The sequence below is a fragment of the Spodoptera frugiperda genome, chromosome 8, assembly GCF_023101765.2.
Source record: "Spodoptera frugiperda isolate SF20-4 chromosome 8, AGI-APGP_CSIRO_Sfru_2.0, whole genome shotgun sequence".
In the NCBI taxonomy this organism is placed as follows: Eukaryota; Metazoa; Arthropoda; class Insecta; order Lepidoptera; family Noctuidae; genus Spodoptera; species Spodoptera frugiperda.
Genome location: NC_064219.1, coordinates 7,481,532 through 7,506,061, shown reverse-complemented (window position 1 = coordinate 7,506,061; position 24,530 = coordinate 7,481,532). Strand labels below are relative to the sequence as shown.

General features: G+C 35.6%; 7 protein-coding genes across 9 annotated transcripts; 3 read left to right on the top strand and 4 right to left on the bottom strand.

Moving 5' to 3' along the window:
- Positions 1-1,854: 1,854 nt before the first annotated feature.
- Positions 1,855-7,134, top strand: LOC118275912 (L-threonine dehydratase catabolic TdcB-like). The gene is made up of 11 exons (XM_035594037.2): positions 1,855-2,180; positions 2,370-2,492; positions 2,730-2,800; positions 2,881-2,977; positions 3,243-3,439; positions 3,671-3,833; positions 4,105-4,260; positions 4,634-4,776; positions 5,266-5,365; positions 5,908-6,045; positions 6,672-7,134. The coding sequence occupies exons 1-11, from the start codon at positions 2,055-2,057 to the stop codon at positions 6,819-6,821; spliced, it is 1,464 nt and encodes a 487-aa protein (XP_035449930.1). The 5' UTR covers positions 1,855-2,054; the 3' UTR covers positions 6,822-7,134.
- Positions 7,135-9,384: 2,250 nt separating this feature from the next.
- On the top strand, positions 9,385-13,331 carry LOC118275910 (L-threonine dehydratase catabolic TdcB). Of its 2 annotated transcripts, none has more exons than XM_035594034.2 (10): positions 9,385-9,567; positions 9,966-10,076; positions 10,226-10,296; positions 10,370-10,657; positions 10,752-10,914; positions 11,143-11,298; positions 11,560-11,696; positions 12,142-12,241; positions 12,640-12,765; positions 13,081-13,331. In XM_035594034.2, the coding sequence occupies exons 1-10, from the start codon at positions 9,553-9,555 to the stop codon at positions 13,228-13,230; spliced, it is 1,317 nt and encodes a 438-aa protein (XP_035449927.1). In that variant the 5' UTR covers positions 9,385-9,552; the 3' UTR covers positions 13,231-13,331. The 2 variants fall into 2 exon arrangements, with proteins under 2 accessions (XP_035449927.1, XP_035449928.1); XM_035594035.2 differs by lacking the exon at positions 9,385-9,567 and adding an exon at positions 9,585-9,739.
- Positions 13,332-14,039: 708 nt separating this feature from the next.
- On the bottom strand, positions 14,040-15,194 carry LOC118275911 (pterin-4-alpha-carbinolamine dehydratase). The gene is made up of 3 exons (XM_035594036.2): positions 14,884-15,194; positions 14,588-14,797; positions 14,040-14,290 (listed from the first exon to the last, which is right to left on the bottom strand). Exons 1-3 carry the CDS (start codon positions 15,028-15,030, stop codon positions 14,204-14,206), a joined length of 444 nt encoding a protein of 147 aa, XP_035449929.2. The 5' UTR covers positions 15,031-15,194; the 3' UTR covers positions 14,040-14,203.
- A 397-nt stretch (positions 15,195-15,591) lies between these two features.
- On the bottom strand, positions 15,592-16,574 carry LOC118275908 (DNA repair protein XRCC3). Its single transcript, XM_035594031.2, has one exon. The coding sequence runs from the start codon at positions 16,572-16,574 to the stop codon at positions 15,606-15,608; it is 969 nt and encodes a 322-aa protein (XP_035449924.2). The 3' UTR covers positions 15,592-15,605.
- Positions 15,592-20,786, bottom strand: LOC118275907 (CCA tRNA nucleotidyltransferase 1, mitochondrial). Of its 2 annotated transcripts, none has more exons than XM_035594029.2 (6): positions 20,667-20,786; positions 20,208-20,413; positions 19,777-20,060; positions 19,371-19,691; positions 19,059-19,275; positions 15,592-18,983 (listed from the first exon to the last, which is right to left on the bottom strand). In XM_035594029.2, the coding sequence occupies exons 2-6, from the start codon at positions 20,357-20,359 to the stop codon at positions 18,674-18,676; spliced, it is 1,284 nt and encodes a 427-aa protein (XP_035449922.1). In that variant the 5' UTR covers positions 20,360-20,413; positions 20,667-20,786; the 3' UTR covers positions 15,592-18,673. The 2 variants fall into 2 exon arrangements, with proteins under 2 accessions (XP_035449922.1, XP_035449921.1); XM_035594028.2 differs by having other exon boundaries at positions 20,575-20,743.
- On the top strand, positions 16,985-18,669 carry LOC118275909 (abscission/NoCut checkpoint regulator). The gene is made up of 6 exons (XM_035594032.2): positions 16,985-17,132; positions 17,213-17,299; positions 17,407-17,483; positions 17,572-17,794; positions 17,997-18,251; positions 18,358-18,669. The coding sequence occupies exons 1-6, from the start codon at positions 17,085-17,087 to the stop codon at positions 18,559-18,561; spliced, it is 894 nt and encodes a 297-aa protein (XP_035449925.2). The 5' UTR covers positions 16,985-17,084; the 3' UTR covers positions 18,562-18,669.
- Positions 20,787-21,567: 781 nt separating the features above from the next.
- On the bottom strand, positions 21,568-24,277 carry LOC118275903 (signal recognition particle 54 kDa protein). The gene is made up of 7 exons (XM_035594025.2): positions 23,953-24,277; positions 23,699-23,875; positions 23,306-23,535; positions 22,972-23,122; positions 22,630-22,778; positions 22,192-22,453; positions 21,568-22,112 (listed from the first exon to the last, which is right to left on the bottom strand). The coding sequence occupies exons 1-7, from the start codon at positions 24,028-24,030 to the stop codon at positions 21,654-21,656; spliced, it is 1,506 nt and encodes a 501-aa protein (XP_035449918.1). The 5' UTR covers positions 24,031-24,277; the 3' UTR covers positions 21,568-21,653.
- Between the last annotated feature and the right edge of the window lie 253 nt (positions 24,278-24,530).

Below are 24,530 nucleotides of genomic sequence, written 5' to 3'. Positions count from 1 at the left end.
TCATTTTATTTATTTCACTACCTCGTGGGTGTAGTGGTCGTTAGTGGGACTGCCGGACAATGACTCTCGAACTGAATTTCTATGAAAATTATGTAACCATACAGTATTGGCTGTTCTATCTGAAAATCTTGGAAGCAACACTGATTCTAAAATTGTGACCAGCGTGTGTTTTAATAGACTAACTTCCTTTAGTTAATCGCAGTTAGCAATATTTTACATTAATTGTTCAAGCCTGCCTACCACTTCGGGGAATAAAAGACTTGGTATGTAATATTACTCAATCTCTCTAATGTTAATCCAGATACATAATACAGCTACAGTTTATTTATTTATTTAAATAACAGTTATCGATTCGTACGCTGCTACGCCGTAGTAGGCTGTTGCACGTCTTGCTACGCCGAATCATACAGCATAAAGGTTGGCAGATAACTTGGCAAGATTTTGTTATAATTTTTTTCAAGAAAATTACTTTATTATCTAATAAAAATACGCGGACGCGAACGTTCAATAGTCAGCGCAACGACGCCGCGTCTGCGCACGATGGTTGTGAGGATCAATCCCTGTGCGATTGGCGGAACTTTCTTATTATTTTATAAAAAAGGTAATTTAAAAAACTAAAAAACCCGACTGCGTTTCTTTATAATATGAAAATGAAAAACCCCCAAAAAAAGAAAGTCATCGTAAAATTGAAGCAGTCGGGACCTATTCTAAATATGAAGACTTAGTGACATACGGCTGGCTTTCTAGAGTGGGTCCCGACTGCTTCAATCGGATACGATGACTTTCTTGTTTTAGGGTTTTTATAAAGAAACGCAGTCGGGTTTTTTAGTTTTTTAAATTACCTTTTTTATTTTTTAGTTTTTTAGTTTTATTATTTTTATATTTTGATATATCTAGTGTCACTTTCACAGTAAATACGAATCAAACGACCCTTATCAAGCTGAAATGCAACGAGTTGTTCAGGCTAGAGAGTGAGCAATATTCGAATTTGGCGCCAAAAATCCGCCATTTTGTTTTTTTATTATTTTGATATATCTAGTGTCACTCTCACAGTAAATACGAATCAAACGACCCCTATCAAGCTGAAATCCATCGAGTCGTTCAGGCTAGAGAGTAAGCAATATTCGAATTTGGCGCCAAAAATCCGCCATTTTGTTTTTTTATTATTTTGATATATCCAGTGTCACTCTCACAGTAAATACGAATCTAACGACACCTCTTAAGCCAAAATCCATCAAGCCGTTTAGGCTGCAGAGCGTGCCAAACAATTATACATACATACATACATACATACTCTCGAAAAACATAACCCTCCTTCTGGCGCAGTCGGGTAAAAAAAATGCCAAGTTACGTGCCGAAGACTATAACCTATGTCACTACTACTAGCTCACCAAGACCACCAAGGGGGATAACTTCCACTACACTTTTTAAACTCTTTGGCCGATGCTCGATGCTATTACCTCGACTATTCAATATTGCTCACACGTGGAAACAATACTGAGAGTACCAATCAATGCTGTCAAGGAAACGCCTTGTGCGGTATAATACAATACCTAAACTATGGTTAATTGTTTGTTTTTTTTTCTTTAATAATTTCTCAACCATTTACTGTAACCACTTCCTTAGATCGCACACACACACATACACATTCCGAAATCCATAAAATTCTGTTTTTTGTTAAAATAAGTAAGCTGAGTGATTTGCGCTTACAGAATCCGATTTAAGTCAATTTATGTGCTATGAACTAAAAAGTCAAGAAACGAAACGAGGTATATATTATTTCGGAACATTTCGGAACGATGCAGATGAAATCTCAAGCAGTTTGGTCAAAAACACGGCAAAAATAAAAAAAAACAAAGAGTAAAGGATGAGGAGTAATTAATGCCAACATCAATTCATTAAACGTCAGTTAGCTGACGGAACATGTAAAAATCAATAAACATTACTAAATTATAATTACCAATTACTAAATTAAATTGTAACGTAGCCTTCAATGAAACTGTGTCTCCTAGTGTTCCAATTTGTTATCGTTTGAATCATATCTAGCCGCCATTATGCCTAAAAAGCGGAACAGACCTCCGTCACCAGCACCATCTCCTGTAAAAGAGAAGGAAACGCTTGGCCTATCGCCAGCAGTACTCGGCAAACGAGATTTCGTCAAGAAAGATTATTGGTGTCCAGTGAGTAACAGTTTTCAATATTTACCACTTACACATCTTTAAGGCAACCTCAGTAAAGGATATCTTTGTGTATTTATTTATCTGCTGAACAAAGTTCGCATTCTAAGAGAAGGTTTGCCACAATCTCCATGCTTGGTAGTCGTTTAGGCGACCGCAGTTAATTGAAACAAACATAACACACATTTACAGAGTCCCTCGAGCAATGATTTCGACCCCTATTCCGATCCATTCAATCCGAAAACTGTGAATTACAGTCAAGTTGTTAAAGCTGATGAAATAATTAAAGAATCTATTCCTTCTACTCCACTCTTGGTAATTATGTTTCTTTTCTTATCTATGCAGAATAACTGCACAAGACACTTTGTACGACAGTCATTAAAAAACCGCCAAAAGAGCCATTTGTTACGCATTCATTTAATTATTTTGACTTCTTTTTATGTTATAGAAAATAAAGACACGAAAGCTTCAGCTCCATACGGCTATTCAAACACATTAATTGTAATGTCTTTCTCTAAACAACATATTATTTATTATTCTTACCTATTTCAGAAATCCAAATGCTGCGATATGTTTGGGATGGATTTATACTTTAAAATAGAGACTGGTAGTAGAACTGGATGGTATATTTCCAAATGTATTTCGAAGTATATTCTTGTAATATAACGTTATGGACTTTAAACGTTGACTTCTGTTCCAACAGTTTCCATGAACGATCAGCGTTGTACGCTCTGCTCATGTTGACGCCAGAGGAACGTAAAGGGGGCGTCTTTACGGCATCCGTAGGAAATTGGGCTATGGTAACTACACACATGTTATTATTCTTCTTCCAATTGAACCTTGCGCTAGAATCATACAACGGATTAATGACTTAATATGTACAACGATTTCTAAATTCTCAATTTACCTACTGACTCTGGCTGAAATTCAACTCAGTGTTACACGAAATTTATCACTATTAAATGAAATAAGCGTCGTGGGAGCCAAAGCGAGAGATTAAAAGTAAGGTGTTGTGTTTAAATGTAACTTAAAAAAACTATTAATGAAAATCTTTTTCGTGAACAGTCTTTAGCCTATCAGGGACAGATACTTCGCGTGAACGTGACGGTGGTGCTCCCTGCGCACACGCAGTTGTCCATCATCAGCCACTGCCAAGACTACGGCGCCAACGTCGTACTGCATGGGAAGACCGTTTTCGAAGCGAGAAAACGCGCTTTCAAAATAATACACGATCAAGGAGGTCATGGCGTCTATATCAGCGGGTAAAGAAATAAAACTAAGAAAGAAATGATAATACGAGGGTTGTGATCCGCCACATTATGTGATTTAATAATATTACGCATTGCGCGTTCTCAAACACGTCAAGCCAAATATTCTGATTTATTTAAGTCTTTTTTCATTTTGAACACATGTTTATTCCGTAATAATAGTACTAGAATAATGATTGGTACGTAAAATAGCCGGGGTCTTTGAAAATAAACTTTATCTTTCAGCTACGACCATCCCAACGTGATAGCAGCAGCAGGATCTATCGGCATTGAGATATTGGACCAGCTTCCCGACACAGAGGCAATTCTTGTTCCCATCGGCGGTGGAGGATTAATAGCTGGCATTGCCGCGTTCGTCAAACACGTCAAGCCAAATGTTCTGATTTATGTAAAGTCTTTTTTCATTTTGAACACATCTTTATTTTGTAGTAATAGTACTAGAATAATTTCGTGTTTGACTTCACTTATTAACTTGCTTATTGAAAAATATTAAAATAAAACAGTCATCGTTGATAATTCACCGCAGTAGAGCGCAAGACACACGATAACCTTTTATTTTTTGGTTAATAGATTATTATTTTATCTTTCTGTGTACTGTCTATCAATATCACTCGATTATTAATAATATTTTGTAATATGTTAAATAATTCTGTTACCAGGGCATAGAGCCGGGCAAAAGCTGCAGTTTTGCAAAAGCCATGCAGAACGAGAGCCCATACAAAATCGAAGCCGAAATGGGTCTCGCAGCCTCCCTAACTATTCCTAAAGTAGGCGATAATGCTTTCCACACAGCCAGATCGCTTATCGATAAAATGGTTTGTCTGCCTATCTATCTAGCTATAATTTAATATTATAAAGAGGAATATCTTTCCTTACTGTGCATAATAATAAAACTCCGAAAGGAATCACTGATGCCCAAACGACGTATTCTCAAAACTAAGTCTTTCTGTCCTACGCCCGAATACTGAAATGCTACTCAATTTTAAGTTGCACTTAAATATCGTGCTATCTCTGTCATTTTATAAAGAATTAATTGGGACAGAACTAGTTTTGAGAGTGTCGTAAAATTGAGTAGCGTTTGAGTATTCGGACACTAGTGTCGTATGTGTTATTTAGACAGACTGTCCTGACCATTCATCCTTGTCAGGATTAGTTAGATCTTTGTCTATATTATTGATGAACGTTTAGGTGTTAATCCACGATGACTTCACGGCTCGAGCAATAGTACATCTAATAGAGATGGAGAAAATTATAGCGGAAGGTGCTGGAGCCATCAGCCTGGGAGCTCTCATGTGCATGCCCGACATACTGCCCGAGTTACAAGGGAAAAAGTAAGTGTTCTCCCTCAAACATTTCCATCATAAACAAGAATGTCACGCCGTTTTGTCCCGAAGTAGTGTACGTATAGGTAATAAGTTAATAACTAGGTAAATTACCACAATTTTAATATAGCGCCTACATTCCACTATAGAAGGGGTGGCCAACCGGTCGATCGACCATTAGTCCGTAGTATCAGTCGATCGTGGCAAGGCAAAAATATAAATAAATAGTCCATATTGCGCAACGTGTTACATAATCACTAAGTGGTAGATTGCACAGGGTTTCGTTAGCAAACAGTAGATCTTATGTCTAATCAAGTTAGTCACCCCTGCACTATAGTATTCTATGAATTCCATGTCGTAATAACGGGTAAGCTTGTCGTAAATGCTGGTATTAGGTACTTACATTAAAATTTTACCTTCTCTGCGTAGGCAGCTACAAAAAGGTAGTTCTTCTTGGGATGTTCTGTATGATGTACTTGTGTCATTTATTATTTGCAGGGTAGTGACCATCGTGACTGGAGGTAACATAGACCTATGGCCTTTGAAACGAGCCATGATACAAGGGAAGGCTGTGGAACATCGCGTCGTACCCATAAACGTAAGACTCTCACAACATCTAACTACTACGCCACCATTTTTTAATCTTCAAATACATATTATATTGTACAATACTTACGCCGCGTCCATTAGTTTAATACGAAATTCACTCATTTAGAACAATGAAATTTCCTTATTAGTAATCATCATCCACAGCCTACCGTATGAAGAAAATATATGACTTAATTTTAACCAAGTATTTCTTAACATTTTGGCTGAAAATATACCCAGTAGTTAAGCCAAAAAGTATGCATTTTTCTCTTTGAGTTAATTAAACATTCTTTACAAATACTCATTACAACAGCGCAAATAAAAAAAATCGTATGTAACCAACACAAAACACACAGTAACATTTGGTGCGTGTTTATGGGTAAAAGGTAATGACGTCCCAAATTCGTGAAAAAATTGTGTCCGTCCATGCGTTGAACGTCCTGTATAACAAGGAAAATGTCTCATTAGTACTTGTCGTTGGTAAATTTTGGACCAGACCTCTCATACATGAGCTTGAATCTTAAACCTAAACGATATACTTTTCGATTTCAGTTAGTTATAACCCCTCGCAATACAGATTTACCGAGTCAAGCATTCAGGGTATTACAAGAAATGGATTGCAATTTATTGCATTGTGAATTTTCTGGCAACCACGACTGGATGGAGGAGAATAAATTTATGCAGCACAGTGTAAGATACGTTTTACTACTTCTTAGGCTCATGGTTTAATTTACCAGTACATAATTAACCGAATCGTAGAAGTATCTGGATCGTCCTTACCCCCTTTTGATAGGATCTTTTACTCGCTGCGTTAAAACAAATTTAATTGGATGATAATGATCATAGTCATGGCTCAATGACCAATGATGGGGGTTGTAGTGCAAGTTTACACCAATTGAGCTACCCTCCTCAGACAGCTATATAGGTACATTACATACATTTTGTTGATCCTTTGGGTTTGCAATTAGTTGTGCTACCATGAAGCCCTAATAGGCTCAGAATGTAGCAAGTAAACTAAGTATGGTTTTGAAAAATCGATTATTGGAATCGAAAACTTCAGATGTTTCGGAAAATTTTGGCGCGGTGGCTGGGCAACTGGCTGCCGTGCAACATGTCGCGGGTTCGATTCCCTCACGGAACAATTGTTTTTCTGATCCACAGATTGTTGTTCCGGGTCTGGGCGTGATGTGTATGTGAACTTGTATGTTTGTAAACGCACCCATGACACAGGAGAAAATCCTAATGTGGGGCAAAGTTTAAAAAAAAAAAAAAAGAAAAAGAAAAAAATCTCAATAAATAAATGACTTTACTTACAGCTGACCATTATCTGTGAGACCAAAGGCCACAAGCACGCTTGTCTAATGAGGCATGTGATGGAGAAGCTCTTCCCAGGCCAGTGTGAATTCGACAGCGAAGTCTTCAAACCGATCGTCATTTGTTCGTGCTTCCCAAAACTTATTTACTGAAAACATAGGAGGGCCAAAACCAAACCAAGTTTTGGTACACTCCCAGAATACGACTGTCTTTTCTTTTTTAATCACTATAAATATTTCCTTCTCGCTAATTTTAGTGTTCGTTTACAAACACGAATTTCGTAATACAATCTTACCTATTTATTGTCGGAAAAATCATTTTAGGCCTTCTAAAATTGACTAGTATTATTTACGTTTCGTAATCGGGTTTTTCTTGAAGATATAATACAATCAAGTAGAATTTCAGTATATTTTTTTATGTTGAATATTATTTAACTTACGTTGTAAAGTAAATGTTATTATGTCATTATTTGTTTTATTTTTGAATGGTAAAATTGATGAAATCTTTTACCGTTGAAAATCTTACCTTTTAAGGTATAATAAGCTAGTTTCTCCTGTTAATCCGGTATTCCTATAGGATTTAAATACCTAGCTATAAAGGTACATGAAATCTTTAAAATCCATCAACATCTCCAATTGGTGAATAGCTAACTACACCGTCAGTACAGTCATCCAAGTAAATAACTTGCATGCGGTAATGCGGGTATGCGGATATGGAAAATAAAGTTGGATTCAGTACAGAGACAGACTATTGTTGTGCTAAATTGTAAGTTTTGTAATTGTAACGAAACCATATCCTTAACAACCGTTGGTCGGCCCAGTAGCTCTGTACCTACTCATTCAATCTTTATTTTCTTTATTGCCTACCAAATAACCTCCTGCAGATTACTACCTGGTTTAAAAAAGAAAGAGAATTTTGTTTTACGGAACTAAACGTAAATATTTATTGTTTTTTTTTTATGAAACACGCCGTTAATCTAGCAAATGTATTACCTGATGGTAAGCATTCGCCGTCGCCCATGGACACCACTGAAACACCAGACGCGTTACAAGTGCGTTGCCGACTTTTTGAGAGTTAGGAATTTAAGGGTTGTTGTTCGGGAATCGAGGATTGGGAAGATTGGAAAGGGCCACCGGTAACCTCACTCACACAACGAAACACAACGCAAGCGTTGTTTCACGTCGGTTTTCTGTGAGGCATTGGTATCACTCCGGTCGAATCAGCCCATTCGTACCGAAGCATGGCTCTCCCTCACTGATTACTGAAGAGACATAGAAATAAATCTATACATATAATAAAATCGTAGAAAAGTGCTGTCTGTACATTGAAAATAAAAATAAAAAAAATAGCAGGGGTTATTGTTATGTCGATGTCGAACCCAAAAATGTAATTAACTTTTTTTTGTCTGTTTGTCTGTTTGTCTGTTCGTCTGTGCGCGCTAATCTCAGAAACGGCTGATCCGAGTTGGATGCGGTTTTCACTAATATGTTGTGGGATGCTTAAATTTACATTTAGTGTTTGTTTCATGTCAATCGGTTCATAAATAAAAAAGTTATGTCAAATTAAAGAATCACGTCGAACATTCTATGCTTATACCATTAATCTCCGCAACTATTTGACGGATTTGGTTGAAATTTGGTACAGATATAGTTTAGAACCTTAGAAAGGACATAGATATATTTTTATTTCAAAAATAAAAAAATAAAAATAAGAAATAAATTATTTATAAATAATTCTATGTCGATCGTTACACGACTTCGGTTCATGTTATTGTTTTAATTCATCGAAAAAAGTAAATAAATAGTAAAAAGGTATGAAAAAAATAATATCAATATAATTAAACTTTTAGTACAAAGAAAATGCCCGAACGGAGTATAAATAAATAATCCAAGTTGTCTTTATCCTCGATAGATTGCGTTGGGATCGAAATAGATCGCGCTATGGTTTCGTTACATTCATTTGGTTGGGTATCGGCCGAGCGCTTCGGTACTATCGTAGAAAAAGTGTATTATCAGTCGTATGATTATTTGTCTGTAGTGGTCCTGCTGTTTCGTATATTCTAAATTGGTTTCGTTGTATTTGTCAATTAATAAGCAATTTGTTGGGTTTTCCTGGTTTTTTGGTTAAACTATTTAACGTAGGTTTAGTTTGATATCGATTATTAGTAGTTACTGTAGTTAGTTTTTTTAATAAAATTGTAAGTCTAATTTATAAATTAATTAGATTAGATTTAAGTCGTTTCTTTTAAATTATTTAGTTTAAGCTTGGTTATTATAGCATAGAGGATAGGTTGTAATATAGTTTCTTTTTTAATTGTTATAAATTCGTAATTCGTAGCTTTCTTTAGTTTTAAGTTAGTTTAAGTCCGTTTTTAAACTATTTTTTCAATGCCCTAAGCCATCTATTAAATTCAAACGCAGAGCTCATTATGTTGATTTTTGTGAGTTCCCTGGAATATCTTCCACATCTCATTTTTGAAGAGATCCCGCGAGATCGGGAACTATGTGGTTAAAACCAAAAATTTGCCGGAAGTCACTATTCCACGCGAACGAAGTCGCGGGCAAAAGCTAGTCGTCAATAATAATAAAAAATCGAATAAAAGTGTTTGTCTAATACACTCTTGTTTGTGTGTAGACTCCATAAATTCAATACCAACCTTACCTCCATAGTAGGTTATCGGGTTCAGCTGTTTGCTTTCTAAAAATTATTGACAAAAGTTGACGTTTAATTAGGTACTGTCAAAAACATATTCTCTTTGGCCAAAAACAACAAACATTTCCATGTATCAATTTGTTTCCAAATTACCTTAAATTAAATTGTTCAAGCTAACCATCATTCCTTTGATCACAGCCCGCCTTTATTTACACACATAGGTAACTCAACATGTCTCGAAAAAATGTAAGTAACTGCGACCATGGCGGGTTGAACCATTGTTTTGTTGTGGATGGATGAAAGGGAAGAGTGCGAGAAAAGATGAATTAAGTAAGGTGTGGTATGAATGGGAAGTACCTACTTAATAATGCCGAAATAGAAGCACAAGACATATTGCACTGATCCTGAGTGATTTGGGGTAAGGACAGACAGAAGAACAATTAGTTAAAATAGATTCAAGTTCAAGTAGAATATTCCGTACAATATTGTTATTTTACCTAATTATAGCGTTCCTATGGGTAAAACGATGAACAAACAATTAATAGGCATGCATAATGGCGATGGCTATGAAACCTTTAATTTAGTATTAAGTAAATCGCTTGGACTCAGTCTTAGTGTTGTTAAATCTAGCATTTCACTTTTAGGAAGATTACGATGAATATTGTGACCCTGAAAATCCAAGAATTATCAAGTATGACGATATCGTAGACGCTACGCAACGGATACGACCTTACGTGGCCCACACTCCCATAATGGTAAGCTTCTAACTTGTTACGACTACAACATCAAGTTATCCCCGAAGCCCATGGCTTCAACAACGAGCCAACAACGAGCATTTATAATTTTTACTAGTAACTTCTGAGCTGAAGCATCCTCTTCTTACACAAAAGTATTTTTATTCCAGGTAGCACACACTCAACGGGAGTTTGGCATTCACATACATTACAAATTAGAATTCATGCAAAAAATGGGAAGGTAAGTAGAATTCTAAGTCTGATAGTGTTTGTATCTCAGAATATAATCATTGATCACCGATATTGCACTGTAGTTTCAAGGAACGAGGCATTTTGAATGCCCTACACCTTTTGCCACCAGACAAGAAAAAACTGGGAGTGGTGATGGCATCATCAGGTAACGAGGGTGTGTCTCTGAGCTACCACGCAGCGAAAATGAATATCCCAGTCATTGTGATACTACCCATGTGCATACCAATAGAAAAGATGCAAAGATGTCATTTATACGGAGCGAAGGTGATAGTGCAGGGATCCAACTTGATGGAAGCGCAGAAATATGCGCGCGCTCTGGCGAAAGACAAGGGACTTACGTTCCTTAATGGGTAAGTACAAAATCTTTCTATTAACTGAATACTTAAACAGTTCCCTTCCCACTGTAGTAGCATAGCAGCTAATTAATATCTTTCTACTGTAAAGACGTGATCATCCACACATACTGGCTGGATACGGTTCAATGGCGCTGGAGATATTGGAGACCACGCCATTTTTAGACGCAGTGATCGTGCCGGTCGGCTCTGGAGGTTTGGCCGCTGCTACCGCTACCGTCGTCAAACACCTCAAGCCATCAGTACTAATTTATGTAAGTTATTATTCACTTCTTACTAATTATTACTATCGATTATATTGCCAATTATACGTATAAATACAATATCAATATCGTGACGGGGGTGGATAAAAGCAAACAAAGAAAATAGATTGATTGCGCGAACTGAATATGGAATAATAGATCTAGTTATAAGACAATACATACCTATAGTGAATACGTACAAGTTGAATACGATTAAAACAATAACCGATGTCATCGTAGGGTGTGCAGCCTGAGGCAATGCCGACATTTTTCAACTCGTTGGAAAGTGACGAACCAGTTCAACTAGCAATACAAACCAACATAGCGGATGCAGTCAGTGTCAGCAACGTTGGGTGTAACGCGTATGCAACCGCGAAACCTCTTTTAGACAAAATGGTATGCTTGATAGATTATCTTAATTATCTCCTAATACTCTTTAAGGTGAATGTTCCGATCGCCTGTTCATACATTTTTCTTTCGCGGTATACTCTCCGTACATAGACACTTTTTGCTCAAAACTAATCACTTTATCACTTTTGTACGGTCAAGTCGATTCGCATTTAACTTTTCTTTAGCTTTTCCTTTATTTTGTTTGCGAACCAAAGCTACAACGCGTCTTTTATTAACTCTTATTATATACGTGCTTTGTTCTTGTAGCTGCTCGTCAAGGAAGACTGGGTCGCACGCGCCATGCTGCATTTATTAGAGAGAGAAAAGTTTATAGTAGAGGGCGCTGGGGCCTGCCCACTAGCCGCTATCATGGGAAACCTTGTTCCGGAGTTAAAATTAAAAAAGTATGTAATAGTAAATGATAATAATTATAAAATGTCTACGTATATACGTGTGTTAGTTAGTTTGAACGCGCCAATCTCTGTCACTAGTGTATCGAATTGGGCACGGGAGTAGTTAGGTAATTAAGTACATACTATTACGGGTTATCACGCTAAGTAGCTACGAACATAAGGTACGTATTCCCTGGATTCGGGTTTCGGAGTTTCCCCCAACTATGGGTCGCATGCGAATTTTTAGCATGCCTTGTCTGTAGAAATACGCGTTAACTAACCATTCTGTGGGTATTTCATTTTTCATATTAGTAACGGCTTAATTCCCTGGAGGTGGGTCCTGAGTTATGCAACTTGATTGCGATATGTCGTAGTCCAGACAACTTTGGGAATCACTGACCCAGATAATTTATTGACTGTACCTACCTACAATAATTATGTCTATTGTTGCTTACAGTGTGGTGTGTATTCTAAGTGGAGGTAATGTGGACAATATACTACTGAACCGTTGCATGGAACGAGGATTAGCCTCCGAAGGTCGATTAATTATCTTTAGGGTAAGATGTATTGTTTGTTTCATTCAACCAGGGCCGTGCTATCCCTAAGGAAACTAGGCAAGTGCCTAGGGGGCCAGGTTACAGAAGGGCGCCGTGACGCCGTAAGACGCGCGGGCTCACAGTGTTATGACGGCGGGCAAAAAAATTAGGCGCCTACCTTTTTTTTGATGGAGGCCTTGGGTGAGCCGTGAGGGAGTGTCAGATTCTTACTGACTAAAAACCACCCCGTTCCTTCTGGCACTTCCCTTGAGCCGGAGCCTCGGTAACCTATGAGACGCTTACCTAAGGCATTCTCTAGGTTTAATCCGCCTCTACATTTATCATTGAAATGCTGTTTGCTAATGAACATTATGGCGGTAATTTGACTAAGTAGCTACCTCATGGTTGAATGGTTTTAGGTCGGTATAAGGAACGACCCGATGGCTAAATCCAATTTAATGTCATTAATCTCAAGTGGAGGTTATAATATTCATCGCCATTTCCAAGACAATAGCTGGACAGAAGGTGATGCATACTATGTCGAGGTAAGTTCTCGTTATGACAACAATACAAACACAGTCAAATGTTTCCATTTTAAAAGGCAATCTTTGTTTTATGAGATCGGGAGGCAAACCACCAGATGGATCACCTGGTGATAAGCAATTAGCGCTACCTATGGACACTCACAACACCAGTGATAGGCAGAGAAATTCAAAAGCGTTTCCGAACGGTGGAACGCCGTAGCATGGCTTTTTAAGTAGATATACCTACTAATTTTATATTGTGTCTCATTGAGCTCACATAAGCGATCTCCATATTCTACAGCTTTGGAAAGTAGGTATATTTTTTTTTATTCCTAGATGAAAATGGTCTGCGAAGCAAAAGGTTTAGCACATGCTTTAGAATTGAAAAGGACAATAGATCGAGTCTACCCATGTACCGCCGTCTTCGAAAATGAACCATTTAATGATAAAAGGACTTGCCCTTGTTACATAAAGCGAACCACGTAAATTGAATTGAAAGTTATGAAGATTTTTTAAAAGATGTTAAATATTAAGTATAAAAAGGTTAATTATAAAAAAAGTAAAAATTATTGTACAAATATAACTAGTGTTGTTTGTTTTATTTCAAGCCGTTAGAGTATCGCAGAATATGCTTGAAATGTTTTTCTTACGAACCATTGAAGCAATGGTTCGTAGAATCTGCGCAGCTGCGGTATATTCTCAGGTGATTCATAATAACGGCATCATTATCCTTCTCGTATTTTAGTATCTTAACAAATTACAACCATCGCCATGTTTTTATCGAATTGGTAGGGAGCAGCAGCCAACCATTTTTTTAAATTTATATTTATACTTCGAACGTCCTGGGAATTGAACCAAAGATCTCTCACTTTAATCGCAAAAAATATTCATTTCATGTATGTAGGTAACTAGGTAGGTAATAAGTTGTGCGATAATATCTATTTCAATTTAAATGCAAGTGATCTCGATTTTATTGTTACTTAATGGATTGCGTAACTGTTTGCGTAACTCGCGTTTACAAGAAAGCAGTTTCACTTGACACTATTTTACGTTTGATGTGGTTCTTTTACAAGTTCACAATTCTACATAACATTATATAGGAGTGGTTCGCAATGAGGGTGGTTTACCGCGCGCGGGAAACACCCGTGGTGAGGCCTAAGCCTTATACATAATGATGTAACAAACTACCTCTTTGTGAATTAAATGCGTGATGTTAGGATAGTGTAATAATTTCTGACTTACAGAATGAATATCTGTGTCAAAATTTAGATTGTTGTAATAATAAAACAAAATGATTATGCTGTTAAAAATATATTACACTGTGTATTGTCTTTAACTCACACATCACATAAATACAATGAGCAACATAACATTATAAAACTAGGCTGTATATAATATCTTCAGATAAAGAGTACATTATATGTAAATATTTATCATCTGCATCAACATTTTCATTTACTTAGTTGCTGTAGTTTTTGTCCATAAATGTTGCCATTCTGATGTCTCTCTTACTGAGCCCATTAACATCATGAGAAGACAGGGTAACCTGGAATAATGTATTATTTGTTAGTATTGAAGAAATAAATATTAATACCTACAAGTAATAATGACTCATTTAATACTACCTATTTGATTTTATCATAATCTTGAATCTAGAATCTATAACTAATGCTATTTCACAAATAACTCACCAAATCTAATGCACATTAATTACTCTTACTTACAACCAAGAGTTGCCACAATTTAAAATATTTAATTGCCTATCAATCATTACAGCAAATCAAGTAGGTATACAAAGGTTCTTAATATAAGCCTACCTACATAATACCTAGTAATTACTTACTTGGAGTTTATTATACACATTAAACCACTCTGGGTGATGATCCATTTTCTCAGCCAGCAGTGCTACTCTAGTCATGAAGCCAAAGGCCTGGTTGAAATCCTTGAATTGGAATTCTTTCTCAATAGCATCCCGGTTGTTTTGTACTTTCCAACCAGACTGCAGCAGTGGCTGGAGCTGCGTGTCGCGCTCTTCTTGTGTCAGTTTATCTGCCTACAAAACACAATAATATTTAACACACAAATCACCCAATAACTTCTAAAGCCACAGGTATTGCACCTATAATAATAATAACGCACCATTTTCCTCCTATTGGGCGAGGCTGACGAAACACTAGCGTATCGCGCGATGGTCCGACTGGCATTGAGCGCAGGCTTCGACCCTGCGGGGTGAAAGTGTATCGCTATAGAGCGAATGCTACCTAACAAAAAGCTGTTCGTCAACATTGGTTAAGGTTAGATATTGACCGGTAAAGACTATTATATTATAACATATATAATAGTATCGTAGTTTTTGCTAAATATTTACAAAATCATTATTTAAGTCTGCATTCATACATTCAGTTTTATGTAAACTTTATTTATGTTTTTTACATTTGAGAATGAGACAGATCTTATATTTGTCAAGATATGTCAATGTCAAATCAAATTGTCAGCTGATTAATTTTGACACAATATACGAAGCGCTTAGAGGTGTACCTACTTTAGTAATATTACTAATTTACGTTTTGTTAACTATCAAAACTGTAGTGTTGCACAAATTAATTAAGTTGGTACTAATCTGATTAGCATTTGGGTGTTTTCTTCATTTAAGCTAACGATTGTTATGATTCGTTACAACTATGTTGTACATTTTGCCAGACTGTCTCATACTGAGACTGCAAATGGAAATAGTTTTTACCACAGTGTGTTCCCCATATACATATTGTGCTATTTGCCAGTATGTCTGAAGGAGGGTCTAATAATCATTATTCTTGAAATAGGTACTACAATAAAAGAAGATAGCAATATAGAGTACATTTTTATTTAGGAATGTCCTGTATGCCACTAGCTGTAACAATGAATTGTGTTGACATATTGGATAAATGAGGGGCAAACATTACATGCAGTTCTCTGATACAGGTTTCATGATTATAAGCAATCTGGTGATTGGTTATTTTTCCTAAACTTTTACCATCTAATATATTTAAAGTTTTCTTTAACATTAATCTGGTGGTAACCATATTGGACCATGCCAGGCCTAATGCTGGCAAAACACTGTTGGAGTCTTCAAAAGATGCTGTGACTTGGTTTATACACAGAATGGCTAAATCAAACTTTTGAGCCATTGATGTTAAAAGAATAGCAACTTCCCTTAAATCTTCAGCTCTCTTCACATAGTTATTAGTTTCACATCTAAATGGTGCTGCTATAGAGTCAATCACTATAAGTGCTAATTGATGCTGTTCTAGCAACTTGGGCAATCTAACCCTTAAACAAGACAATAGATCTATTGCTTCTGTTATATGTTCCACAAATATATTCTTCCCATAGTCAATTCTTGAGTCAAACTGGGGAAGAGATGTTTTCATTTCCTCAAATCTTTTAGTTGGAAACAAATCTTCCGTGCAAATATAAACACATCCCTGAGCCCAGTTATTAAGTGCTACTTGTAGTCCTAGCTGCGTCTTTCCACTGGCACTTTCTCCAAACACTTCTGTTAATGTGCCTCTGCGAAAGCCACCTGCCAACAGGTTATCTATTCCAGTACAACCTGTTGTCACTCCTGCTTTATTACAATTAAATCTCTTCAGTTCTTCTTTACCCGTAGAAACCGTAGGGCAGACGTGTTCAGTCACGATATTTTTGAGCAGCAAGATATCGTCTAAATTCAAATTTGTGTATTTCTTGATATCCCAAATTGACAAAAGAATGATTTGTCTCTCCGTCGATATTCCGGCTCTGTCAATCACGTCATATATATTGGGAGGCAATATATTTCTAAGGTTCATCTTGCTTCGTTATAAATATGAAAGTTAATATTGAAAGAAAATATTTTGTGTGTAAACAATAATAACACATTGTTTACAATGACGATGTCATCCATCTACCACAGAATATACTAGTGTAACAGTATAAATATAATACAGAACAGACCAAGAACTAAACTAAGTCAGTTTAACTTAGTTCACACAGTCGACAAGGCAGACGAGGCAATTTTTCATATTCACATAGCTTAGTTAGATAGTTCGCCTAGTTTGCTGTCTGTACACAAGAGTGTGAAAAACCATATCGGCTAACGGAACAAGTCTGCAACTGGCTTAATGGATGAATGTGTTCATGGCATTAATGAATGATAATGACAATGACAGCTGATTCATTTTTGACAAAAAATCCTACCCAAACCCAAAGGTATTTGTTTACTTGATTCTCAGTATCTTATAATAAAATTGTAAGACCAAAAACAAAACCAGAAATTGAATTTAGAGCTCCTCAATAGACGGCTTTCAATTTCTGTGGAGATGTCGTGTAATTCCTGCACAAAACCGTTTTCTTTGCTTCGTAAAGAGGTATTTATTTCTCTAGACTAGACGAATTTTGATTAGCAGTAATTTATATTGTTAATTTTATATAATCTAATATTTTACAGAAAGGATGTCCCAGCTGCGGCTTCAGTTACTGCTCAAAATGTTTGGATAATAAAATGTTCTTACCAAAATTAAATGCGGAGGCCAAGGTCCGAAAAGTATCTACAAATTGAAATTCTTAACTACGCCTAAGATAACTGAAATTTCTTTTAAAGATCTTAGACCACTGTTAGTTTCATAAAATATTCTGTTTTAGGTATGTGCAAAATGTAAAAACAATAGTGCTAAACCTACTGAACCTAAAACAGTAGAAGCCCCTGATGCATACTATAGGTAAATATAAATTCTATGTAACTATTTATTAACAAAGGGAGTACACTTAAAAAAATATAAATTAATATCAACAACTGATGTTATTCAGGAGATTAGGTGCCATGGGTGAAAAACAAGCAAACCAAGAAATATTAGATAGATTACAAAAGTTAAAAGAAAATAAAACTACAAGTAATCCTTTGAGTAAAGATGAAGAAATAAAAAACCGTCTCCAGAATATCAAAGGCGAAACACCCACTACTTCAGATGCAGAGATATATGCCAGACTGGCAAAATTGAGAGGAGTACCTGTTGAAGTGGTTAATGCTAAGGTATCTTGACAAAAATATATATATATTTATTATAATTTATTAATAAATTTATTATAATTTATAGTTAATATACATTTTGCATCTGTCTGTCTCACATTGAATTTAGCAAAGATTATATGGCAAGATTTGCTCATACTTTTTCACTGAGTACGTTGTCTCTGGTCTGTCTACATACTCATCAATTAGGGGTGCTTTGTTTCAGCCTGTATTACCACCACCAGACACAAGAACAGAGCAAGAGCAAGCAGATGACTTAATAAAACAATATATGGAACAAACTGGCATAGATACTAAATACCAAAATGAATTTGATGGGATTATCAACAGTATTGAGTCTCGGGTGCAGAAACTGAAAGGTTCAGAACCTGCTCCAGCGGGAGTAGCACAAAGCAAACCAGAGGAGAAAAGTGATGAATCAGAGGATGAGGAAACCACAGTTAAAAAAATTATTGAGAAGGTAAATAATAACAACTTCAAATGAATACTTTTAAGTCTTTAAACTAACTAAACCCTATTTTGCAGCTTTATTTTGAATCAGATTAAATTTTCAAATTATTTTGTAGATAAAGAAAGAGGCAACTATTGAAGATGAGATTCCTCCATGTGATGAACTACCATTTTGTGAGATTTGCAATGAAGATGCAAGGATGAGGTGCCTTGGATGCAGATATCTGTTCTGCAAGAGATGCTTCTTAGATCACAAGGATGATGACGATGGCTGTGATAGATATGAACCTTATGAAGCCCCAAAAAATAAAAGTTATTGAAATTATTTTTATTTAGTCCTTGCACCTAAAAGATTATTATATTTAATCATAGATATTGTTAATATTTCATATATTCTAATATAATAAATGAGAAATGAAACATCTTAAGCTTTTATGGATTTAGTTTATTCTTATCAAATTCCTCTATGATGCCAGGGATGTGTTGAACTAACTCTGCTTCTGATAGTTTGTAATTACTTTCAATCCAAATATCTTTGATTTTGCTAATGATAGGGCCATACATTTTGCCAGGTGGCACTCCAGCTTCTTTTAAAACCTTACCACTAATTGGGAACCTAGGTACCACCCATTCATTGAACTGATCAAAGAGTTTATCCCCTCTGTATTTTAAAACTTCCTTTACATATTCAATTGCATCCTTTTGTTTTATTTTGGAATTTAATACCAGTTTTTCATATGGTCTGGAAAATAAAAAAAATTGTTGACACATGCAATCTAAAACTGATCATCTTGTGAGTATTGATAAGTGCACTTACAATAATGGCCTGCTGCCTTCCTTGTCTCCTCGGTGCTCCACCAGGAAGTAAGCTAGATCTCTATCATAACCAGAGAACTTGAGCCTGTTGTATAGAACTGTGACCTCATCCAGGTCTGTTAGGAGTGCTGCCAGGTAAGAAATTGGATGCAAGTTCAGGTGTTCAGCTCTTTTTAGTAATCTCTCCAGTTCCTCTATATTTGGAGATGCTGGTAAACCTGCAGGGTATAGTGTTGTTTGTTATAACATATCCATAATCACTAAGAAGGTTGGAAACATTTTCTGTTATTATACAAAAAGCAAATATTATTACCTATGTATTCTCCAACACCCACATCAATCATAGTCTTCAATAGATTACCAGCAAAATTGCCTTGCAGCATCTTTTTTAACTCCACCCAAATTCGTTCCCCAGATATGTTTTGCAGACCTTTTACATTATTTTTTAAGACTTCGAGGGTATTTTCCTCATGGTTGTCAGGTTTGTCTGCAATTTTTCCATAGAAACGGAAATATCTCATTATCCTTAAATAATCCTCTTTCACTCTTCTGTCAGGGTCACCAACAAAGACAATCTTTCTCTTTTTTAAATCTTCATAGCCAAAGAAATAGTCATACACTGAGCCATCAAAACCTAAAAAAAAAATTAATTAGACTTTATGTAAGATGGTAAAAATGGTAAATACTTAAAACATACAAAAATAAGTGCTATTGCTCACCAAGAAACATGGAGTTGATTGTAAGATCTCTCCTGTTGGCATCAAGTTTCCAGTCTGTAGTAAACTCTACTTCTGCATGGCGTCCATCAGTAAGTACATCTATCCTCAGTGTGGTCACCTCAAAACTTTCCTTGTCATTAATCCTGGCTGTTATAGTGCCATGCCTCTCTCCATTAGCATTGATCATTCTAATATTTTCAGTAGTAAACATTTCTTTCATTTGATGTGGTGTTGCTGTTGTAGCAAAATCCAGATCTTTTGGATTTAGACCCATCAAGAGGTCCCTGTGAACATTTCATATTATTGCAACTAGGTAATACTAATTAGCTTAAATATTAATGTAATTTTATTCTACAAAGAATGCAATAAATCATTCTAAGAAATACTGATGCAATGATATGTAAAGATGACAACATAATGTCTATTGCTACCTTACGGCACCACCAGCTATTCTTATTTCATATTTATATTTATCAAAGATATTTTTCAGTGCTAAAACTTCTGGGGTAAAGATGCTCTGGAATTCTGCCGAGTCTAGACGTAACACGACTGGATTTTCTCGACATTTTAATTCTTCATCCATTTTCGATCGAGGGATGCGGTGTAAAATTGTACTCTTGTTAAGAGTTGAGTATGCCTGAAAGTTAAATATATGATGTTAACGGCATTAAAAACATAAATGCAACAGTTTGATTTCTTAATTATCAATCATAGTTGATTCCTAAAATAGTTTTTCAAGAAACTGAGTATCTTTCTAACCTACATAAATTAGTTTGTTTTATAACCTAAAATAATTACCCGTTTTGGAAAGAATCTACCAAGCTTGAATATTTCTAAACATAAAGTGTACATAACGCTATTAATAACGTTTTTTAATACTTAATTTATACCTAAAATCCCAGGCACCTAGCAAAATCAATACACTTTTGAAAATAACATAAATATGTCAAAATCAAATGACAATGACTTTAATGTGTGTCAATCTGTCAGTCGATAGAGGTGAGGCAACCATCATCGTTGTTAAATTAATTTTCAACTGTAATAATTATAACCTGATAGTAGAATATTTTCAGAAAGACTCAAATACTACTGTAGAAAAATACTATATACTATACAATAGTAATTGTAAGGTGTATTCAAAGACATTATACGTACTTGTCGTAATTCCGTTTACACACAACGTTTACAGCACAGCACATATTAATAATACTAGTAATTACAAACTAAACTATAGTAATGATATATAGTTATAACGTCACGCCATTTATAAGAGGTGGGAGAGGAGAGTTGCACTAAAGTTATATGCTTTTTGACGAGCACTTGTCTAACTGGCTGTGCAGTATAGCAACCGATGTGGAAGAACTTATAATTATTGCTTACTTATCTAGTAAAATACACTGCATACATTCGCCTACACAAGCTGGCTGGCTACCGCAGTTTGGCAATGCAGTCAAGCTGCCAAGTGGGCCCTTATGAAACTACACACATATAAAATCTCAATGTTTTTTTTTTCTTTAATCGGCACCTGCAATTGATTCCCAATTCGGATAAAGGGGTATTACGCAGTACTACTCTTTTCTTTTAAAATTAACAGTATCAGCAATTTACAATGATACTACAGGTGTATAAAATAAAACACCGATACCATAATCACAACCGAATCGGTATATTTTGTTTTCTTGTAAAATAAAATAGAATTCAATATTGTACACACTAATGTATGATACATGAAACTAAAAGTCAACGTTATTACAGTAGTTCTTAATTTTTACAGAAAAAAAAATAAAAAAAAACAATTATCCACCTTTATTGGTTAAAATACATTTTAATAATTACAAACATTTTTGATTGGCTTATGGCAGAATCTAAAACTAGTGTCATTTGCCACCCATTAAACTATTCATCCCACTGGAGCCCTGTTGCAACTGCCTCATCATGTTGTGGAGCCCAGTCATGCCACCCATCTGCTGTAAGATGCGTGGGTCCATCATCTTTGCCATTTGTTGGTTCAGTTTAACCATTTGAGTTTGGTTAACATTCTTTGCCATGTCACCTCCTTTGAATAATCCTTTAATACCTCCCATCTTTTTCACAACGGCTGCAAACTTAGTGTACTGCGCAATCAAATCTTTTACATCTCTTTCTGTGACACCTGCGCCTTGTGCAACTCGAGTGATTCTGGTGGGTTGTTTCGAGAAAAGTTTGGCGCCATCGCGATGGTCGAGTTCTCCTTCGTTCATAGAGTCCATAATGGTCATAAGCCGCTTCAGTTTAGCCATTGATTCTTGTTCGCTGCCTTTTGACATTAGATCCTGAGAGAATCCTGGGATCATGCCCTGTTAAAAGTGGAAATATTTTTATAAATATCACTACAACCCAATTATAAAAAAAAAGCAAATTAAGATCATAACATACCATAATTTGTGAAAAAGGACCCATCTTCATAATGTTCTGGAATTGTTCATACATAGCACGCAATGTGAACTGTCCATGTTTGAGTTTTTCTAATAATTCATCATTATCATCAAGTTTGAGCTCATTCACTTTATCCAAAAGGCCTTCAATGTCTCCCATGCCAAGTAGTTTGTTGATGAAAGGTTTTGTTTTAAACGGTTCCAGGTCATCAATGTGTTCTCCAGTACCTATGAAGATGATAGGACTCTGTGTGGCTGCAACACTAAAGAACAAATTGCTTTTGGTATTTTACTCCATAACATGTATAATGATATATATTTAAATGAATGAACCTATTGAATTAACATGTATCTGAATCACAGATTCACAGTAACCTGTTCTAGAATGGCATCTGGCATTGAGCTAATATTAAGCTACATATTGTTCCAAGAAACTTACGCTGACAATGCACCACCTCCCTTGGCGTGACCATCTAACTTTGTGATAATAACTGAACCAATGTCTACTCTATCTTTGAAAGCTCTGGCTTGGGCCTCACAAGCCTGTCCAATAGCGGCATCCATCACGAATATTATGTTATCTGGTTTCTGTAAAAAGTGAGTTATTCTGAATTAACATTTAATTATAAAATTAGAAAACATTTTGCTTTTAACAATAAACAAGTATTTTCATTACGATTTTTTGTTATAATAGCTAAGCTAAGGGTTATAAGACTATCTTCACATCAACATTCTATCATAATCAGCTCAGCAGTTTGTACATACAAGGCAAGAAACTCACAATAGCATTAGCAACAGCCAACATCTCCTCAAACAATGACTCCTCCTGTTTGTGACGTCCACTAGTGTCCACAATGATCATCTCAAATCCTTCCTTCTTGAACATTTCCACACCAGTAGTTGCTATCACTACTGGATCAACTTCTGTATAACTGAAAAAAGGTAAAATTATTGATTAACCTGACTGTGAACCTTACATTTTACAAGGAACTTTTATTATAGGAATCTTACAAGTTGTAAATCAAAAGATTGTTTGATACTAATTATGAGATTATAGAAAAAGGAAAAGTGATTAATAATTTCAGCCTTCTATGATAAAAAAAAACAATACTTACCTTCCGTAGAAAGGTATTCTGGCCTTAGTACAATTCTGTTTGACCTGATCATAGGCACCAGCTCTGAATGTGTCAGCACAGACTAGACATGACTTCCAATTCTTTCTCAAATAATGGTATGCAAGTTTTGTACAGGTAGTGGTCTTCCCTGAACCCTGCAGACCTACAAACATGATGACATTGGGTTTGCCTTTGATTGGTTGATAAGGTTTCACACCTGGGTCCACCAGCTGAAATTATCACAATATTTTTACATAATCTGTTTTTACTGGCCAATACTTTCTCTAAACTGTGCACACTTTTTTAGAAGACTAATGATAACACTGATATAATTACCTTGTTTATAATATAATTAATATTTTATACAATATCTTATATTAGAGTATTTCATACCTTGACCAGTTCTTTGAACACAGCAGATTGTATCATCCGTCTCTTGTTGAGACCACCAGCCATCTCGTCAAAGTCAATGACTGCGCGAACATTTTCACGAAGATTCTTCACTAAACGAATGTTCACATCAGCTTCCAGTAGAGCAGCGCAAATTTGTTTTAGCATAGAATTTAAAACCTGAAAGTGATTTACATACCAATGAACATTTGTTCAAATGGAAAGATTCTAATAACATTTTCATAAATAACACATACATCTTCATTTATGATGGTAGCTCTGCTTAGAGACTGCAGAGCAGTAGTAATTTTGCGACCTAAATCCGCTAAAACCATCTTGGAAACTAGTAAATCGTTGTTACAATATTATGATTATTGCCAAATGTTTGACATCAGCTGTTGGGAGAAAATCTTGATTTTAACGAAAATAGAGCCTGAAATATAAACACTTCAGATACATTTTAAGATCTCATTGATATAAAAGTAACAAATAACTGCACGTTTCAGATAATTTATTTAAAATACACAATCCACTTCGTAAGTATTCCTCCATACGACAAAAACCATAAAATGACATGAGGCGTACACGACGATCAGACACGTCAAGTTACGTTTTGTTGCATTAGTAAGTAGTCATTTCTAATTAGTTTTTTGGAAGACAATAATAAAATGCTTGAACAAAACTGAAAAGTTTTTAATATTTTATCGTACTTAGACCATTTGTAACTAAAAATCCTTTTGTTAAATACATAATAAAATTTTTATATTTAACAAAAGTGTTTTACTTAAGAGTACCCAAGAAAAATAATAGAGTGGTAATTCATATATTTTTCAAA

What these genes read in the sequence shown, in the direction of transcription:
- LOC118275912 (XM_035594037.2), top strand. Translation starts at nt 2,055, where the DNA reads ATGCCTAAAAAGCGGAACAGACCTCCGTCACCAGCACCATCTCCTGTA. An exon ending in ACTGGTAGTAGAACTGGATG is followed by an intron (nt 2,801 to 2,880) that starts GTATATTTCCAA and finishes CTGTTCCAACAG; the next exon opens with TTTCCATGAACGATCAGCGT. An exon ending in GATCGCTTATCGATAAAATG is followed by an intron (nt 4,261 to 4,633) that starts GTTTGTCTGCCT and finishes ATGAACGTTTAG; the next exon opens with GTGTTAATCCACGATGACTT.
- LOC118275910 (XM_035594034.2), top strand. An exon ending in TTCATGCAAAAAATGGGAAG is followed by an intron (nt 10,297 to 10,369) that starts GTAAGTAGAATT and finishes ATTGCACTGTAG; the next exon opens with TTTCAAGGAACGAGGCATTT. An exon ending in AGCCATCAGTACTAATTTAT is followed by an intron (nt 10,915 to 11,142) that starts GTAAGTTATTAT and finishes ATGTCATCGTAG; the next exon opens with GGTGTGCAGCCTGAGGCAAT.
- LOC118275911 (XM_035594036.2), bottom strand. Translation starts at nt 15,030, where the DNA reads ATGTTGACGAACAGCTTTTTGTTAGGTAGCATTCGCTCTATAGCGATA. An exon ending in CGCCCAATAGGAGGAAAATG is followed by an intron (nt 14,798 to 14,883) that starts GTGCGTTATTAT and finishes TGTGTTTTGTAG; the next exon opens with GCAGATAAACTGACACAAGA. An exon ending in ATGTGTATAATAAACTCCAA is followed by an intron (nt 14,291 to 14,587) that starts GTAAGTAATTAC and finishes ACATTATTCCAG; the next exon opens with GTTACCCTGTCTTCTCATGA.
- LOC118275908 (XM_035594031.2), bottom strand. Translation starts at nt 16,574, where the DNA reads ATGAACCTTAGAAATATATTGCCTCCCAATATATATGACGTGATTGAC.
- LOC118275909 (XM_035594032.2), top strand. Translation starts at nt 17,085, where the DNA reads ATGTCGTGTAATTCCTGCACAAAACCGTTTTCTTTGCTTCGTAAAGAG. An exon ending in AATTAAATGCGGAGGCCAAG is followed by an intron (nt 17,300 to 17,406) that starts GTCCGAAAAGTA and finishes ATTCTGTTTTAG; the next exon opens with GTATGTGCAAAATGTAAAAA. An exon ending in TTAAAAAAATTATTGAGAAG is followed by an intron (nt 18,252 to 18,357) that starts GTAAATAATAAC and finishes ATTATTTTGTAG; the next exon opens with ATAAAGAAAGAGGCAACTAT.
- LOC118275907 (XM_035594028.2), bottom strand. Translation starts at nt 20,628, where the DNA reads ATGTACACTTTATGTTTAGAAATATTCAAGCTTGGTAGATTCTTTCCA. An exon ending in AATCAACTCCATGTTTCTTG is followed by an intron (nt 19,692 to 19,776) that starts GTGAGCAATAGC and finishes TTTTTTTTTTAG; the next exon opens with GTTTTGATGGCTCAGTGTAT. An exon ending in GGGTGTTGGAGAATACATAG is followed by an intron (nt 19,276 to 19,370) that starts GTAATAATATTT and finishes TATACCCTGCAG; the next exon opens with GTTTACCAGCATCTCCAAAT.
- LOC118275903 (XM_035594025.2), bottom strand. Translation starts at nt 24,030, where the DNA reads ATGGTTTTAGCGGATTTAGGTCGCAAAATTACTACTGCTCTGCAGTCT. An exon ending in CTACCATCATAAATGAAGAT is followed by an intron (nt 23,876 to 23,952) that starts GTATGTGTTATT and finishes AATCACTTTCAG; the next exon opens with GTTTTAAATTCTATGCTAAA. An exon ending in TGTTCAAAGAACTGGTCAAG is followed by an intron (nt 23,536 to 23,698) that starts GTATGAAATACT and finishes TGATAATTTCAG; the next exon opens with CTGGTGGACCCAGGTGTGAA.